At 37.7% G+C, this 16953-nt stretch overlaps 1 protein-coding gene across 1 annotated transcript in view; it reads left to right on the top strand.

Moving 5' to 3' along the window:
- Positions 1–16953, top strand: part of CFAP61 (cilia and flagella associated protein 61) — a gene marked incomplete at its 3' end in the record, with an annotated part of 91584 nt that overhangs the window by 28555 nt on the left and 46076 nt on the right. The window contains exons 12-15 of the mRNA XM_009701163.1: positions 1840–1966; positions 2776–2853; positions 4039–4245; positions 6966–7115. Of these exons, the coding sequence (XP_009699465.1) occupies positions 1840–1966; positions 2776–2853; positions 4039–4245; positions 6966–7115 (562 nt within the window). The remainder of the gene's footprint in view (positions 1–1839; positions 1967–2775; positions 2854–4038; positions 4246–6965; positions 7116–16953) is intronic.

Below are 16953 nucleotides of genomic sequence, written 5' to 3'. Positions count from 1 at the left end.
AAAATGAGATACTGATTAGTAAAGGTTGTAAAAAGAATAAGAAAAAGTGTTAAGTACACAAAAAGCGAGAGTGCAGCAAATGGAAGTATAGGTCTGCTACTTAACAGTGAAGGACTAAAAAATAACAGATGACAAGGCATAGGCTGAAATGCTTAATGGATACTTTCCCTCAATTTTCACTAAAAAGCATAATAATAATAGCGTCCTGGTCTCTGAGCAGTCAAAGGAATTGGGCATCTAGAATGAGTTAATTCACTGCTGGAAGATAAATGAGCACAGATCTTGGATAGTCCTTCCTACTATTTCATACTCACGGTGGATCTAGTGGGTTTTTGTTTGGTTGGTTTTTTTTTTAAAAGGGTTTCAGTTTTTTGCATGCTCTATTTTTTTGTCATATTAAAAATGTAGTTTGTTATTGGTGCAACTGCCTTCTCTTCGACATAGGTGGGGAGAAAAACCTGACGTGCTGGGCTCAGTGGATCAGCAGGAAGATAGCATGCTCATGGGTTGCAGAGTGAATGGTATTGCTGGTCTTATTGACCATCATCCTCATCACTTGTTTGATCTTTCAATTAACTGTCTGTGGAAGTGTATTAACAAATGTGGAAACTAAGCTGATGATCATTTAGAAGTTCAGGATTAGTTTGTAATTTAGTAATCAAATGTATGCTTTTGAACACTCACATAATCAAGTTGAAAATAATCAATGAGATTGAGCTGTGAAAATTCCCATAACATATCAGATATTTGGTAGGTTTAGGTTGGGTATTTTTAAAGTACTAGTGCTATTCATTAAAACCATATTCCACAAAATCAATCTCACTGTGACTTAGGCTGAAGCATAGCACATACAAGTTTAAATTGAAAACAAGAAGAACAGGAATGGAAATTACACTACGTGAGTCACAAGACTTTAACTGGGTGCAAGAACTGAATTCTTGGAAATTAAGTTGTAATTCAGGTCCTTGAACTGAACTCTCTAAGTCTTTCTTATATGACCCTTGTTTAACCAGGAAGGGTTGGTGCCTTTAACAGATGTGAGAGAGTTCCTCAGCTGCTATAAACTGTCACTGTGAACTAAATTTTTTTCATAATTAGTGGGTGGGAAGATGTTTTGTCACAGAGTGTGTAAACTAGACAAGTGCCAGGATATTCCTGTCTGTAGCTGATGTTGCTGGTTGTATACATTGCACAGACTTTTTTATATGGTGTTGCTGTTTTGTGATTACTAATTGGCAATCTTATGTTTCTCAAAGAGGCATTTTATTCATTTAAGTTTATCCTCCTGTATTACTATTTGAAGAACTGAGGCCTGACACAAATGTTAGTAATTTATTCTTGTTGGAGAAATGAATGTTACTGGCTTTCTTTTGTACCATATCCAAGGATGCCTGTTGGCTCTGTTTTATTTTTTCTCCCTCTCCTTTTTTCTTATCTTTCTCTGTTTCTTTTCTTTCTTTTTTTCCCCATGTGTGTCAGTAGTTACAGATTCTACTTTCATTTTAAAAGATGCTTTGCCTCCTTTCTCTGCTGGCTCTTACTGACATGAAGATTAGGTGATATCTATGGTTATAGCTAGGGCTTGGGCTGCAGGTGCAGGAAGACTGAGTGTTTAGTAGCAGTTAAAGCAGCATTCTTGAGTAGATGTTGTGTGATCTTTTATGTTATCGCACAGTAAGTTGATATATACATTTGGAACAATAGTCATACAGCAATCAATTTCAAGTTCTAAAAGATGTGTTCAGTGCTTGTGGAAGGCATGTTGTCTTAAGCATTGGAATTGTCTTTAATTTGTCACAGAGTGAACTATTACTCTCATTTTTATTTGGTTTTTTGTAGGTCATTTCAGGTAAGAAGGGCAACAACCAATGACCTACATGGTGTCAAAATGCTCATTAAAACCCTTAGCTTGAATGAACGTATAATGAATGACTTGAAGATGTTTACTGTGGCTCGCAGGGATCCAGTGAGTATTTGTTGTGAATATACTTACAAGAGAATACATAAATACTGGTAAAAACATCCAGAATTTATTACATTACTGTAAACTAGGTACTCAAGTCAGTACCAATAGTCGCTATAGGCCTCACTTGATAATTAATCTCACCTGTGACCTATACCAGCTACCTTCTTCTTTTGAGGCTTCTCAAATGCAGGCACAGAAGCAGGCTGGATGCATTTTTTTTTTGGCCACCCACAGCCTGATTTGCATTGTTGCTTTTTCTTGCATGCACATCTGATTGCGTGATGAACATGTACTTGGGTTTTGTCACATGGTGGGAGCCTCTTTCTCCTTCCCACAATGTGGCCAGACATATGTCCATCAGACAGAAGGGAACATCTGCATTTTTGTTGTGTGATGGAAAATGCTGTGTAGACAAAATCCCAAGCACTATCATTACCAATCATACAGCTGTAGAGAAATCCATTTTATACAACTATTGATGGAGAATATCTGTTTTAATTAATATTCTTTCCTAGGATCAGAACTTAACCCAGGACTGTTAGTGGCTGAACTTATGGCATTCTTGTAGCAGCTAGATCCTAACTGAAACTTCAGTTCAGTAAAGTTCTGCATGGTCAAGGGTCTGGCCATACATGCTGTTTAAACATTATGCCTTGAGTTAAGGAAGAATGGTTAAATTGGGGTAGTGTATAGAACTATAGTGGGAGGAAGGTATTTTAACTGTGATCATGTGATGAAATACAGTTACAATGAAAAAGAAAGATTACTCCTGAAATAGGAAACACGCATATGTTGTTTTTGCCTTGCAGGATGGGATCCCAGTACAGGCTTTTATAGCAGAAGTTTCGGATCAAATAGTTGGCATTTCTGTCATTAGAGATGAAATGGTAAATTATATTTCTGTGTTACATGAAAACTGAACACTTAGCCTGCAACACTAAAGGCTGAGTTTCGTGCTTGCCACTGTATCTGTACCTAACAGAAAGTATATGTAAAAGATACTGCTTCTATAAACTTTTTCTCTCTTTCCTGACTATGTAGATTGTATTATTTGCCTTCTCATAGATGATTGACACAGAGATGAAAAAAAAGGTATTATTTGCAAGAAGCTGCTGCTGCATTCTGAAAGTATGCCTAACACCTCTTTTTGCTTCTTTAGCACAAAGCCATTCTGCCTCTAAATATGTTCATAATCACCTATTTTGCCCTCTAATTTTCAGTTTTGCCACACATACTGCAAAGAGTAGTAGTTGTCCTTCTAGATTTGCTTTCTTAACCTTTTTCTCCAACAGTAGATTCTGAGTGATTAGGAATCGCGCAATTAACTTCAAACCAAATAAAAAGCATATGCTCTAATGGAGTGCCAAAAAAAAAATACAATGTTGCACATTATTCTTGAAAAGTAAATATTCTTTAAGGCTTACTTTCGTGGCATTCTGCTATGACTGAAAAGGCAGATTTTAGATTGTTCAGCATCTGTAATGCTCAGTTTTTAAAACAGAGAAGTCACTCCTATTTTCAAAAATAGCTCTTGATTATATTAAGAGCATTGAGATAAGAGGATATAGCAATTTCTTTTCAGTGTATAAATGTGCAAAAATCTCAGCTTATCACTTCAATGGGGAAGGTTTTTGGGAGGGCAGTTCTTACATAGCTCTTCTCTATAAAATTCCCCTTCTTCAGTTTAAGTTTTGTGAGAGGACAGTCTAGGCTTCTCTGTCTTGAACTCAGCAAAACAGAGTTGTGTTTTGGGTTATTTTTGGTTTTTGTTTTTTTTCCCTTCCATGAATGTCTATTAACCTGTGTCAGACATTGTTGTGAAAAGATCAAATACGCATTCCCTGTAAATAAAGGTGGGCAAGCTGCAAGAATAGATTTTGATACAATGAAAAGATTTTCAAGAAAAACATGTTCAGTCAGCGTGCTTTAATTGAGAGCAGCTCTCAAAGGCACTTAATTTCAGTGTTCAAATCTAGTTCTTTAATTGATAGAAAGCAGCTCATTGGCACTTGCTAAAATATTGTAAACGTAGCTGTTTCATCACTGCTGATTTCCAAATTCTTACTTTCCAGGATATTGAGTATATTCGATCACATTACAACATTGAAGATTTTATTGATTTTAATCACCACCAGCAAGAGGAACATGGACATCTTTACCACTTTGTCTTAAATCCTATATTTCATCACTATACAAAGCACTTTCTAAAGGAGATTCTTCGCTTGGCCCACAAATCTTCTCTTTACTATCCTATTTACCCACAGTATGTGGAAGGCAAGGTAAGGAGAAAGTTATTAGTATTTCTTACATTAAATATTGTCACCTTTGCTCACTTTGTTTTTCTTTTTGCTTCTGTGAATGACTGTAAACAGGAATTTTCTTAGCACCCTGCAGCAAATTGTACTTTCTTTTCTTCTTGCATGATATGATCTGCACTCACAGATACAGCTGTTGCATTGTAGGGTTAGTCCATAGCACGCTCAGTCAGTCCAGGCTTACGCAGTATCTTCAGGAAGCATGTGGAGGAGCAGAAATTTGAAGTGTACTTGGCCTTGGCTCTACCTAGACTGTGAAGAGAGAGAAGCTCTTCCTAGGGGATGGCTCCTTCTAAGCTGAATCACTCTGCAAATGTCTGTTTCTTAATTGAATTTAGAGAATCCTACGGCAAGTGCTCTCTTAATGTAGTTAGATGTCTTAAGTTACACACATTAGTATGTTGCCCTGGGAGCAGCACAGTGGAGGAATAATTTGTTTGCTACCTCCTCACTTGTTTCTGGGAGAAGTGTATCTGCTTCTCACCCACAGAGGTTTGTGTATTGCTGTTGCCTTGTGCATTATGTTGGGCCCCTCCTTAAATATGCTGCAGTACTGACAGTCAAGTTTCTGCCCTTTCCTGTCCATTCCCAATGGATTGGTTCTACGATGAAGTAGCAAGCATCCAGTATTCCCACTCTTGCCTAAGTTAGGACTGTGTGTCTGAGTTGTAAGCTGTAGTTTGGGTTTGACTTGGTTTCTTGCCCTTGTGTTGGATGTAGAGGTGAAGAAACAAGAAACTCAGAACTCATCAACTGAGGAGACCAACACAGTAGTTTTTATGTAATTGTTTTTTATTTAATTGTTTTTAACATGCCAATACACCCTGTATTCCTTTGTCACTTGCAAATCACTTACCAATCAGGTTTTAAATGACAAGGTATAAAGCACATATTGTATCTTTATATTTAACAATGATTTGTATTTCCTGTCATAGTTTAATAATAGAACCTAATCAAGTTGTCCTGTCCCACATACTGCCACTCAGCTGCATAATTAATTTTGAGAGGTACTGGTATTTTGTTCAGATTCAGGATGAAGTGGAGGGCAGGGAAGAAAAAAGGAATCATGTCACTGGGCATAATGTAGCATGAGTAAATGCAAGGGGATAATATTAAAAACATATCCAGGTCATTTATAAGAGCTCTTTAAAAGTGGTTTAGGTACTCTAGACTGTGGTTCTTCAAAAGTCAGTGGGACCTAGGCACCTCATTGTCATTGAAAATGTGACTTGTGTTTCCGCAAGTGTCACAGGAGAACCATGAGAACCTAATGCTGTGTGAGAAAATCCATTTCTGAGAAGAATGTAATTTGTGGAAGCAAAATAAAAGATTCTTTCAAAAATACTTATGTATGTGTCTTGTCGTCAGTCTCATGTCTGAAAAGGAAACACAAGGTAAAATTTTTCAACCATGTCTACTCATTGATGTGTAGCCATCTAAAGCTACTATCTGGCCCAGCCTAACCACCTAGGCTTCTGCCAGCGTTACTGGAGAAAACACGGTGCATCCAGAGGGCAGTTCATCTGTCTGTCATAACTACCTATCTTAGGAAGAAAAGAATTCCCCTCCGGAGATGCTCGTCTCTCTAAGTCTAGGGGGGTGTCTGCATGGCTAGGTAAAGTAAGGCTAGCTTTTAGATGGTGACTGAGATGAGTTCTGTCCTCAGTGACTTAGATGTTTTTAAAATGGCCGCATTTTTTAACATAGGAATTTTGACAGGTTAGAGAGAAGTACATTTTCAGAAGGATGTATTTTCCTGTGCACTTTTGTCGAGTTTTAAGTGTCCTCTTGAGGAACCAATGTCCTTATGTAGCATTAGGTTCTCAGATTCTTAAAAGGCACTTACAAAAATGCAGTGTAATGGCAGTGGATAGAAGAGAAAAGTTAAGTCTTAGTAATGATTCCAGTTTGGTCTATTTCCAGGCTACAGAGTTCCTTTAAGTTACTTTTTAGCTCATCATTGCTTTCTACTAAGTGGTAAATGTGATATTTTACTCCATACTCAACATAGTAACATCAAGTTTTTTCAATATTGGTGGATGGAACAGTACTTCAGTGTAATTTAGTTTGCATTAATGTTCATTCTCTATTTCCTGTAATTCTCTTATTTATTTTTTTCCCTTTCATGTTGTGAATTATGACAGAGGCAGTCGCGCTGTAATAAATGGAACACAGCTATTTCTGATGATCCATGCTATTCACACTAGCATTAGGCTTTTTGTTCACTTCAAGTTTATGCCAGTTTATTAACATTTATCACTTGGATTAAATTGACATTTTAGTCGGTATAGAATTTGTATATAAATTCATAACCATTCTTTGCCAAACAAGCAAAGGTTAGCAGTAAGCAGATAACATAGCTTAATGAGGTCAAATCAAGCTGATTCATGATCACTATGGAGAAAAATATCCTCCTGGGGAAAATACTTGTGCTGAAAAATCCCATAAACCAAACCACTTGTTTATCTGTCATTCCCACAGAGATAGTAATGTAATTACTCTCATAATTATCTTCATTAGTGTCAGGAATTATCTGCAATTCATTCCTCTGCTCTGAGTATGTTTGTTTATTTGCTGATTTTTCTCTTGGATTTAGCCAACAGAGCTAAGAATTTTGTATTTGCAAAGCCATACAACAGACATCTGTGATGCACTATTCTGACATTCTCTCTGCTGAAATATAGATCGCTGTCTTTCAGTTTCAGAATCCCTGTGCCCATTCCCTGACATCTGCCCTTCATTACATGGTTCCCGTGCGACCAAGACGACAGATTGTCTATCCTCTGGAAGAGCTTGGCGTAAACGCTCCATCAGAGCAGGTCTCCAAGGATCAGGTGGGTTAACAGAAGCAGCAGCAGGCAAGAGGCATAGTGCCAGCTAATGCAGGGTTTGGCAGATGGGATGGCATTACCATCTTAGTGTTGATAGGTTGCTTCTTAATTACATTGAACATGGTGTCCATACCCTTACAATCCCAGCTTTGCTTCTGCACAACCATTGCTTCTTCTAAGTTGGAATTTCAAACACATTACAAACAGCAATCGCTGAACCGTAACATTTACATACTATATGATTACATTTTAGCATTATTTTTTCATGATGTCATTGTCAAACTCCCAATGCATTTTAAATGCTCTGACTTGCTGTTTACCCCTTCTTCTTGATAAGTTTATTTGGGTATTATGGTCTGCAAGTGGAAAAATGTCATGCTTCTGACTATTTCTGTAGAAACTGCTTAAGTAAATTTTGTATTTCGGTCCCAAAGTCAGGTTTCTTCCATGCGCAAGATGCCCTCAAAGAACACTTCAAAGTATCAGGAATGATTTGACAGCAAAGGAAAAAGATTGCTTTCACTACCAAACAGTTCTGATTTGTGTAGCGCTCATGCAGTCCGGACATTCTAAATGAAAAGTCTATTAAAATTTCATTTGTTAAATAACTTACACCTTATTCTGTCTTACATTTAAGTCACTAAAATTTGATGTTAAGATGATTCCTCACAAGAGTAACTAGCAAAGCTGAAACATTAGGAAAAACACCCTTAGTGATGGATACTTTCAGTAGGTAGCTGTAATTTCCTAAAGAAACATAATTAGGGAACTTTATGTCTGTGTACTAACTTCCAGTTGGCTGAGATGGGCTCCCATATAATGTTTTTAGTGCTCTCCTTTTCACAGTTAGTAATTTTTGGCATCCAAAACTCTTAATTAGGCAGCAGTTGGCAAAGCAAAATCCAGAACGTGGCTGAAGCCATTGGTCTGAGTTTGGCTTTGTTGAACAGTCTTCCCTCAACGTGCACATCCCTACCTTCCTCTTCTCTGCAGAATAAACTATCTGATGCTTTTCTTTAAACTATTTCCTATTTTATATTTACAAGGAACTGTTGCTCTCTTCCTAGAAGAGCTCATCTTAGCATTTTTGTTGGAGCTGGAAAATCTTATGTGTGAGCGAGTTGCAAATCTCTTGTCTGCTCCATTTCCAGGTGCTTTCTGAGGATTTCTGAGAGTTGCAGGTAGTGAGATTTTAAACAAATCTCAATAGTTTAATGAATTTCTATTTAATAAAATGTGCGAGATTTTCAATAACAGAGTTTTGATAAAAAAAAAAAAAAGGCTAGCCACTGTGTAAGTAGCCATGCATATGCACGAGCATTAATTATAGATTTTTGACAGGCTGTGTTCTATCAAAACTGACATCTGGGGTTGATCCCTAGGTGGTAACTTGAGCATAAATCTAGTCCACTACTGCTGCCTGTAGTTTTCTGAAATACCAAGAATTTGAAACTGTATAAAGCTGAATTGACTCTTCTGCTGAGTGAATGAAATGACCTTTGGCCACCATACGTTGGGAAGGCTTTATAACTTAAGAGGTAACCTACCTTAGGGGACTGAGTGTACTCATAAAAGTAATAAGCTGGTGCTGCTTTTAGATTGTGGATGTTTGTTAGCTCTGGCAGCAGCCAGGCATAAGGCATTTGCCCTCTCTCTAATGTTTCAGAAAGGAAGGTTGATCCCCATCAATAATCTTGTACTTCCCTGCAACATCCTGCAGCTAAGTTGCAAATAAAATGAAGTGTATTTTATAAAATCAAATTCCAGTAGGCACAAAATTATTATACTTCTACCTTTTTGTTGTGATCAAAAGGCCTGCTCAGACACTCTGTAAACAGAAAGGCACAATCTGTGTTGCAAAGAGCAAAATATCCTACCAAGGAGTTAAATGTGGTTACTCTGCAAAATGGAAAGCGTAAGAATTGTCACCTTAAAATATGCTGTGAGAAAAGGTGAGACACATTTTGGTCACAAAAGATGCTAGCAGGCTGGGAAGTCAAGTAAAAGGGAAATGGAAAAACAATGTCTTAAGGAAAGTGTGGAGAAGAGAGAGAGAAAAGTGAAAGGCAGACAAAGAGGCTAGAGTAAGAATTGGTGGGAAGTTGTCTGAGGCTGTTCTAAAACTATGTAATTTGCTGTCAGCAGCTCCTCGATTTGTTTAGGCTCCACACCAGCAAGTACATGGATAGCAGTAGGGAGAAAATATCTGTTATCATATTTGTTACGGTGGTTTTAAACAAGATAGGGGCAGGATCTTGCAGGATCTTAAAATATTTAGGCAAGCAGGGATTCCAAGTAGTTGAGACAGCTCCTCACACTTCTCTATTCTAGCTGACCAAGCTTGTTTTAGCTGAGGGGGCTTTGCCTTCTCGTATTAGAAAGCACTTCTTTCTGATGGTAACTCATGCCCACTTTGTGCCTGATTGTGCCTAATACAAAGATTGTAAATGCAAGTCAATTTCACAAATGTAAAATTTTCATTTGACTGCCTGTCCTAATTAATTGCTTGAGTATCACTTATGATGGAGATAGTTGTAATGAAATTCTTGCTTTGATACCCACAAGATGCCCCTTGATATCTAGCCACCAACATCTGCTTCTCATCTACTGCTTTTTCAGCTGCCTTGCTCTTGTCCCAGCCTTTTTTGAGCTATCTCTCTCCTTCTCTTGCTGCAAAATTTATTTTTCACCAGTAACAGCTTGGGGCTCAGCAGCTCAGCCATTCAGTGTCTAAGCACAGCTCTTGATTTGTGCATATATATCTCTGTAGGCCATTAGTGACTTAGTATCTTAGAGAGACTGCACAGTGGGAGCCCTGGGGCTCAATCAGCTTGTGTAGCTCTTTAATATATTCCAGCCTGCTTGCGAGCATGAAGAGATTCACTCATAAATATTGACCTAGTACAGATAACTCGACCAGGACCCACAAGGACTCTTTCCTATTGCCTTCCTCCAAAGCCAGAAGTGAAAGCAGCAATCTAAATCAGAAAACCTTTGCCGTCAGCTAATTCCCATGCGTTGCCAGTCCAGATGGATCTTGGCTGTGCTAGAGAGATGGTTTTCCTGCAAGTCTGGATCGGTTGTTACAGACAGATAAGCGCCAGAAATAAAGTCCATGGTAACTTGTTTTCATTGTCCCTCTGTCAAATCTCTGTTCTACTGCAGTGTCTGGAAAAATCAAAAAGGGGGAAATGCCATGCACTGCCCTGCCATGGATTCCTGGCCTGTTCACTCATGCTTCTAGCAGGCAGCATGAGCTGTATTTCGTGGTGTCTAAGAAAGCATAGGTCCTTCTTCCTGTAGTCTCTCTGGGAGAGCTAGATGTAAGGTAGAGAAATGTCTGGATTTTAAGGGTAAATCTATCATATGAAAACATAACTTACCATTACCTGAATCACTAGGTAACCGCAGTTTTCCAGCCACCCTTTTCTCTCTGTGTCGTTGTGATATTTTCGTTGTTTCGGTGTTGTTTCTAGTTTGAGCCAGGCTTTTGGTTTGTGTTGCCTCTTTGCTTGTCGTTAAAATGACTGTGACTCAGAAGAAATACAGAGTTTAGGAACTCTACCTGTTCCTCCTCTCTGTTGCCTGGCCTTTTTATTAAAACTTTGCATATGTTTTAAGGCAACCACAAGTTTTTTTCACTCTCTCTTTCTCTTAAAGCACAACTCTGTGCTGCCTCATCTCTGCATCAGAAGACCTGTCACTTCCCAACCAGTGGCTCTCCATTTCCTAAAGGGCTGCAAGTTCTTACACACATAGTAGTATTTTCCTATAACAGTCACTAATGACAAGGTATGTTTTTACCCCACTCTTTGAGATGGCAAATACATTTTGCTGCTGATTTTGTATGTCTGTTCCTACAAAACTTTATCTCCTATTGCTCTACTGAAGAGATTTGGATAAATCGGGTAAGGATTGACTGAGAAGGCACAGAGGGGAGGCATTAAACTCCCTTGTCTCCCATTGCAGCCCTCTGGAATGGCACAGATGCTAACGATCTTATTTGCATCCAGTCCTGGAAGTGCCTGGACTTTGGGATGCCTGTTCAGCCTGTGCCTTTGCAGCAAGTGTATCAGAGGTTCCACATATTAGCTCAAAATTGCATCAGGCCATACATCTGCTGTGCTCTAGGATTTCAGGACACAGACCTGAAAAAGGTCCTGTTTGCTCATTAGATCAAACACTTTCTACAGCTGTTCCATATCAAAAGGAAATCTCAGATTTTTTTGTATTCTGAATCAGTAACCAGTATTGAAGGGCCAATTGGCAGGAGATCCAAAGATTCAAAGTCTTAATTCCCACAGTGTTAAAACAGATTAGATTATTATTGTGTTTTGCACATCTGTCAGTCATTTCAGTCATGTTAAGTTAAAAAACAGTTGGTTACAACAGAATACTAAATCTTGTAAAGTGCTGCTGGCCTTTACAGTGCATGTAATTATTGGTGGAGTAGAAAACTACAGATAATGAAATAATTTTTAATGATTTCTTCATAAATAAACAATTTGTAAACTTGTTTGCTTTCTCACCATCTGGGAGCATTTTGTTATCCATCTGCTTCATGTAATTATCAATAAAAGGGAAGAATAGGTGATATAATTAACAAGAACAACAAATCCACAATGAAGAACAAAAATGTCACACATCTGTTGAATTATTTTCTTATTTCTGCCCATTCATTATTATTCATGCTATTGGGTTTATTATTTTTTTCATTTCATGGCTGCATTCAAGCTGTCAGGTTTTATTACACAGTTCAGAGTTGGTTTTTGTGCTATGGCTCATAAAAAGAAGAAAGAAAAGTTATTAAAGCATTGCAGAAGCCCATACAGTGTTGTACAAATTTATTTTTTTAAAAAAACCCAACAGCTAAACCCAACACTTTCTCAGTTAATTTTGTACTTCTCAAGCATTGCTACAGGTGGATTACAGGAAATGTTTAATTCGGGACAAGAAGTAGTGTGTGAAGGAGTGTCAGGCAAAAAGCCAAGTCAGATGCTCCGCTGAGCTTTGTGTTCTCTGAGCTCGTCGGCTTTAAACTTGTTCAAGAGTTGAGTGTTGCCAGAATGGCTGGATAGATGTCCAGGAAATGGCTTGGGGGGAGAATGCCTGTACAGCAGTGAGTTCTGTTCTCCTTCACTGGCCATGATTTAATTCCTGTGTGATTAAACACTGTGCTTTCTCAGCAGTCCTTTATTTTGAAAAGAAAAAAACCTCCAAACAAAAATAACTTTCATTTTACATCCTTTAATCTGCTATTGCAGATTATAAATTTTCCTCAAGAGAGTTAGTTGAAAGTTGGTTTGCCTGACTGAAAAGCAACCAGAGGACCTTACCAGGATAAATACTGTTTTGAATCTGAAGAAAAGACCTCAGGTACGTGGCATTCAGTCATGCAGTGCATGAAAACGTGCCACCTTTTGTTCTGAGCAGTGGTGTCAGCTGTGGGAGGTGGTATCCTTCTGGTCCTTCATACTTGCATTGCTTTACAGGGTATGTGAACTGAAGTATTGTCACTAGAATGACGAAGTCTGCTTAACTCGTATGTAATGAGTTAATCTTATTAATAGCACTAGCCTTTTTTCTTCAAAAGAGGATTTTTCCTTTACCATTTTGAGCAAAACTTTCAATGGTCTCTTTTCCTTTCAAAGCAGTCATGGACCTTTCACTGTGACATTATCAGTGGTCTGTACTGTTTTGCAAATGCATAGTCTGTGGCCTCTCTGGACCATCTAGAAGGGGCTTGCAAAAATTAGAAGCTAAGAGAAGCAGGCCTATTGTCCGTATTCTTACATTGTGTGTAGTTCTGCGTTATCACATGAAACCATTTGGGGCCAGAACATGAGAAAAGGCTGAAAATTTGCCTTCCCGTTTATAGTCTGGGAAGACTGCAAGCTTAACCACAGAAGAAATGGTAAATGTTAATGTAAGAATCAAGAACTAACTGGAATACAAGGCACTGCTAACTTCATAGTTTTCAGTGCCAGTATGCATGTGTTTTTGTGTGTTTACTTGAGTCTATACTCATGCTTGTGGCAAGTGCTATGAATAAATGCCCTGAAAGCAGTTTAAAATAATTAAAAAAAAATTAAAATGAGAGGAAAACACTTAATATTTATAAAATTTTTTTAAACAATACATCATTGGTTTTAGAGTAATCTTATAACTTGTTTCATCAAAGTGCATGTTCATACATAGTATTTGTATTGCAGAAGATACTCAAATGAATTGTGCATGTAAGTACTGTCCTGGACTATTCTCTATTAAACGAGCCTTTTATGTCCATTGTAAAGTTGCAGAGGTCTTTAAAGCAAAATAAAATATGTCGACTATGTTTGCCATGGTTTCTAAAAAAAAATAAATTTAGCTATCAGGTAAAACTGAAAAAAACCCATAAAACATTTTCAAACATCAAAACTTTCACTTTTAGGGCAGCTTGTTTGAAAAGGAAAATAAAACAGATATATATGGGTGTTTGTATATGAAACTTGTCTAGCTGATAGTGTCTCCCCCAGCAAACTCTTGAGGCATTTTGCTTTCTGTAGCTTCTACTTTGTTATGTTTAGGCCAGCTAATTACAAATTGCCCTAACTCTTAGTGTCTTTGTGTAGTTGAGACATATCTGGCTACATACTCCTCAGTACTTCTTACTGAAAAAAAAATTGAACAGGATCTTGAGTATTTTGGATCAAAAGCTCAGATGGAGCATACTCCATTATCCTGACCTATATCAAGGAAAAGGAGTAGAAAGGACTCAGAATTGATATGCTGACCATTAACACCTTGCTGTCAAGGTGGAAGAAAGTGGAGGAAGAGACATTTGCAACACATGACTGCAAGTCCCAGCTAGTCTGGAGAGAGCAGCTATAAAGTCTTAGCTCAGTTCCATTTAAAAGATAATAAAAACAAGGAGTTTAAATAAGCAGATTTTAAAACACAGAGGGGAGAGGCTGTGTGCAACAGAACAATCTATTCTGAACAAGCAAAGCTTTTTGCGTCTGTCTAAACAGTTGAGAGAAATTGAGGGAGGAAGGTTTTTCGCCTTATGCATCCAAAGAGAAATGTCAGGAAGGTGGACAGGTACAGATACAAGTATTATAAAGCAACAAAGCTTTTGCTTTGGAGTGCATGCCCACCTGAAGTGCAAATGTGTGTAAGAGCACATCTCGCTGCAGCTTACAGAGCTGGGAAGTATCCATTCCCCGTCATGGTTGGTATGCATTACCACAGAAATAGTTAGCTGTGCTTCTATGGATGCCTTCTCTCCAACTGTACTCCCTTAGAAGAGTTGAAAGTGCACTGAATTACTGAGAGTGGTTAAGAAAAGCTGTTGGTGCTGTTTTACTTTATAGCTGTCTGCCTTATAGCAAAGTGTGTTCTGACTGTAGAAAATCAGTAGTAATAGGAAGTTTCATTTTGGCTCAATTTCAGTTGTGTATGAATTCACTTGAGGCACTGGAATGTACTGAAACTGGCTAAAATGTAAAAGATTTTTGATGGATTTTTTTTTTTTTTTTTTTTTTTTGTAATCATTAAGATAACAGAGAATAAATATAGCAAAGAAAGCCTGGGTAGGATGGGCAAGAGAATTCCCTGCTTTTTGAATATCAAGATTCATGTATCAAAGTTAAAACAGAAGCATTCCTATGTGTTATAATTTGTATATAAACACATTGGTATTACAAACAAAGGCTTGGCATGTATAGTTTTCACTTAACCAGCAAACTAGTATTAATTTTTAAAGAAGTAACTGTTGCTTAAAATGCTATTGTGCTTGAGCAATGAATTTTTAATGCTTTTGTAGTACGTGCATGGATTAAAATCCATTATTTATTGTACCTCCACTTGGTTGGTAAAGGTGATGATTTTATTGCACCAGTAGTCATGCAAACACAGTCATTCTGAACTGATGGTTGATAATAAATTTCCTTACTGTAAATGTCAGTGGGTTTTGTGTGTTGCTGCCATTACATCTTGTTTGTAAGGCTGAATATTACACAATTATGGGAGGCACCAGATGGCATCATTAACAGGAATGCTCTGAATGTTTACCACTTATGTGCATGTGTGAAATTAAAAGTAAGATGACCTATCTTTATTTTGAAAGCATGGTGTCAGTACTATACAGGTGTTAATGACTTTTGCAGGAAACTAAAACAGTAATTTCTGCTTAAAAACAGGTCAGACTTGTTTTAAAGCTTTTTCAAAGCATTTTGTAGATTGACTTTGGAAGTAGCCTAACTCCAGCTTGTAAGGAGGGCATAGATGTTTTTTCTGTAGAAAGGTAATGTTCACTATTACAAAATGGAGAACCACAGCTGCTGGCACTAAAATATGACTCTATAGTAAGCTGCAAATCAGTATCTCCCCTTGTATCCTCTTACTGTTATTTAGTTACCTTGGTTCCTTATTTTCAGTATGAAATGTGATGATGTTTTTTACATTTTTTTTAAAGCTTTTAATTTTATACACCTCTTACATCTTTCAATGAATACGGTTGGACTTGATGATCTTTGAGGTCTCTTCCAACCATAATGATTCTATGAATTCAGTACGTTTAGAAAATGCTACCTCTGTTGCCATGAGTCTATATGCAGGGTAGGTACAGTGGACAGAGATGCTTCTGTCTTCTCCCTTCTCAGAGCATGCACAATCCTGTTTTGATACAGGTATTGGGGTAGTTGTGATGTGTTGTGGTTGTGTCTTCTCTCAAGAGAAGTCCTTAGAGGGAAACCTTCCTGAGCCAGCATTGAGAGATTTTTCTAATTTTCATCAGGGATGTCCAGGTTTTTTTGTAGTGCCTTTTGGAGCTGGACCAGAGAGGTGAAGCAGGACTTGCTTAAAATGAAAGCTTAAGGAAGTCATTTATTCATTGTGGAAGAAAATAATTTAATGTCTGAAAATGCTAGTGGTATTTTCAGTTACATATAATTTTTCTGTTTATAGGTAATTTTAAATTTTGTTTTGTTTATTCTACGCAAAGGTGGTATAATCAATTTATACTCTGATGGCACAAGAACTCTGTAAAATAAACACGAAAAGTTAAGGAGACATTGTTTAAGTTAATGATGGTCTTTGGCTAGCTGCTCAGACCCTGGCCCTAGTGCAGGAAAGTATTTTCCATATCCATTTACTTTCAGAGCCGATGAGAATAAATGAGTGTTTTTCCATTAATTTTTAATGGCCTTAATTCAGACTGTTAGATCCCAACTTCTCTTGCAAAATTGTCAGTAAAGAATGAGCTCTGATTTTTAAAATTATGTCATTTGGAGTCTACTTACTTACCTAGTTGGAATGACCTAATAGTGTGTTAATAATTATGCCACTAAAAGCAGGATTTAAAGAATTTTCTGTCAGCCCTGCCCCTTGGGAAGCATTTGCCTGCTCTTCCACCCTCCAGGCTCCAGCCTTCTCTGTGCAGGAGTGCAGAGCGCCCTGACTCTCTGGTTTTGGCACAGACCAGTTGCAGAGACCAAGCTGCAGGCACCCACTTGCTGGACCCGGACTTGGGACCTTCTTTCTCTGCCTTCTGGAAGTGCCTGGCACACTCGGACATCCAGGATTGTGTGACTAACAATGAAAGCTGGGTTGGCTCTTCAAATAATGTTGTTCAGATGTCTTAGAAATTTGTTGAAATAACTTGTCTAAAAATGAGAGTTACCAAAATTAATCATGTAATTGTGGTTGGTACAATTAATTTTGGTAGTTTTCAACTTCGAAATTACTTGGCACATTTTTTTTCATGTTATTTAATTTGTTTTTTACGGCAGTCTTAGTAGGCTGTTAAAAGAATTCTTCACCCTTTAGCATCAATCTCCTTTAAAGGTATGCGTAACAATCC

Source organism: Cariama cristata, unplaced genomic scaffold, assembly GCF_000690535.1.
Source record: "Cariama cristata isolate BGI_N322 unplaced genomic scaffold, ASM69053v1 scaffold9355, whole genome shotgun sequence".
Lineage (NCBI taxonomy): Eukaryota > Metazoa > Chordata > Aves > Cariamiformes > Cariamidae > Cariama > Cariama cristata.
The sequence above is the reverse complement of the archived record's forward strand: the minus strand, read 5'-3'. Positions and strand labels throughout refer to the sequence as shown.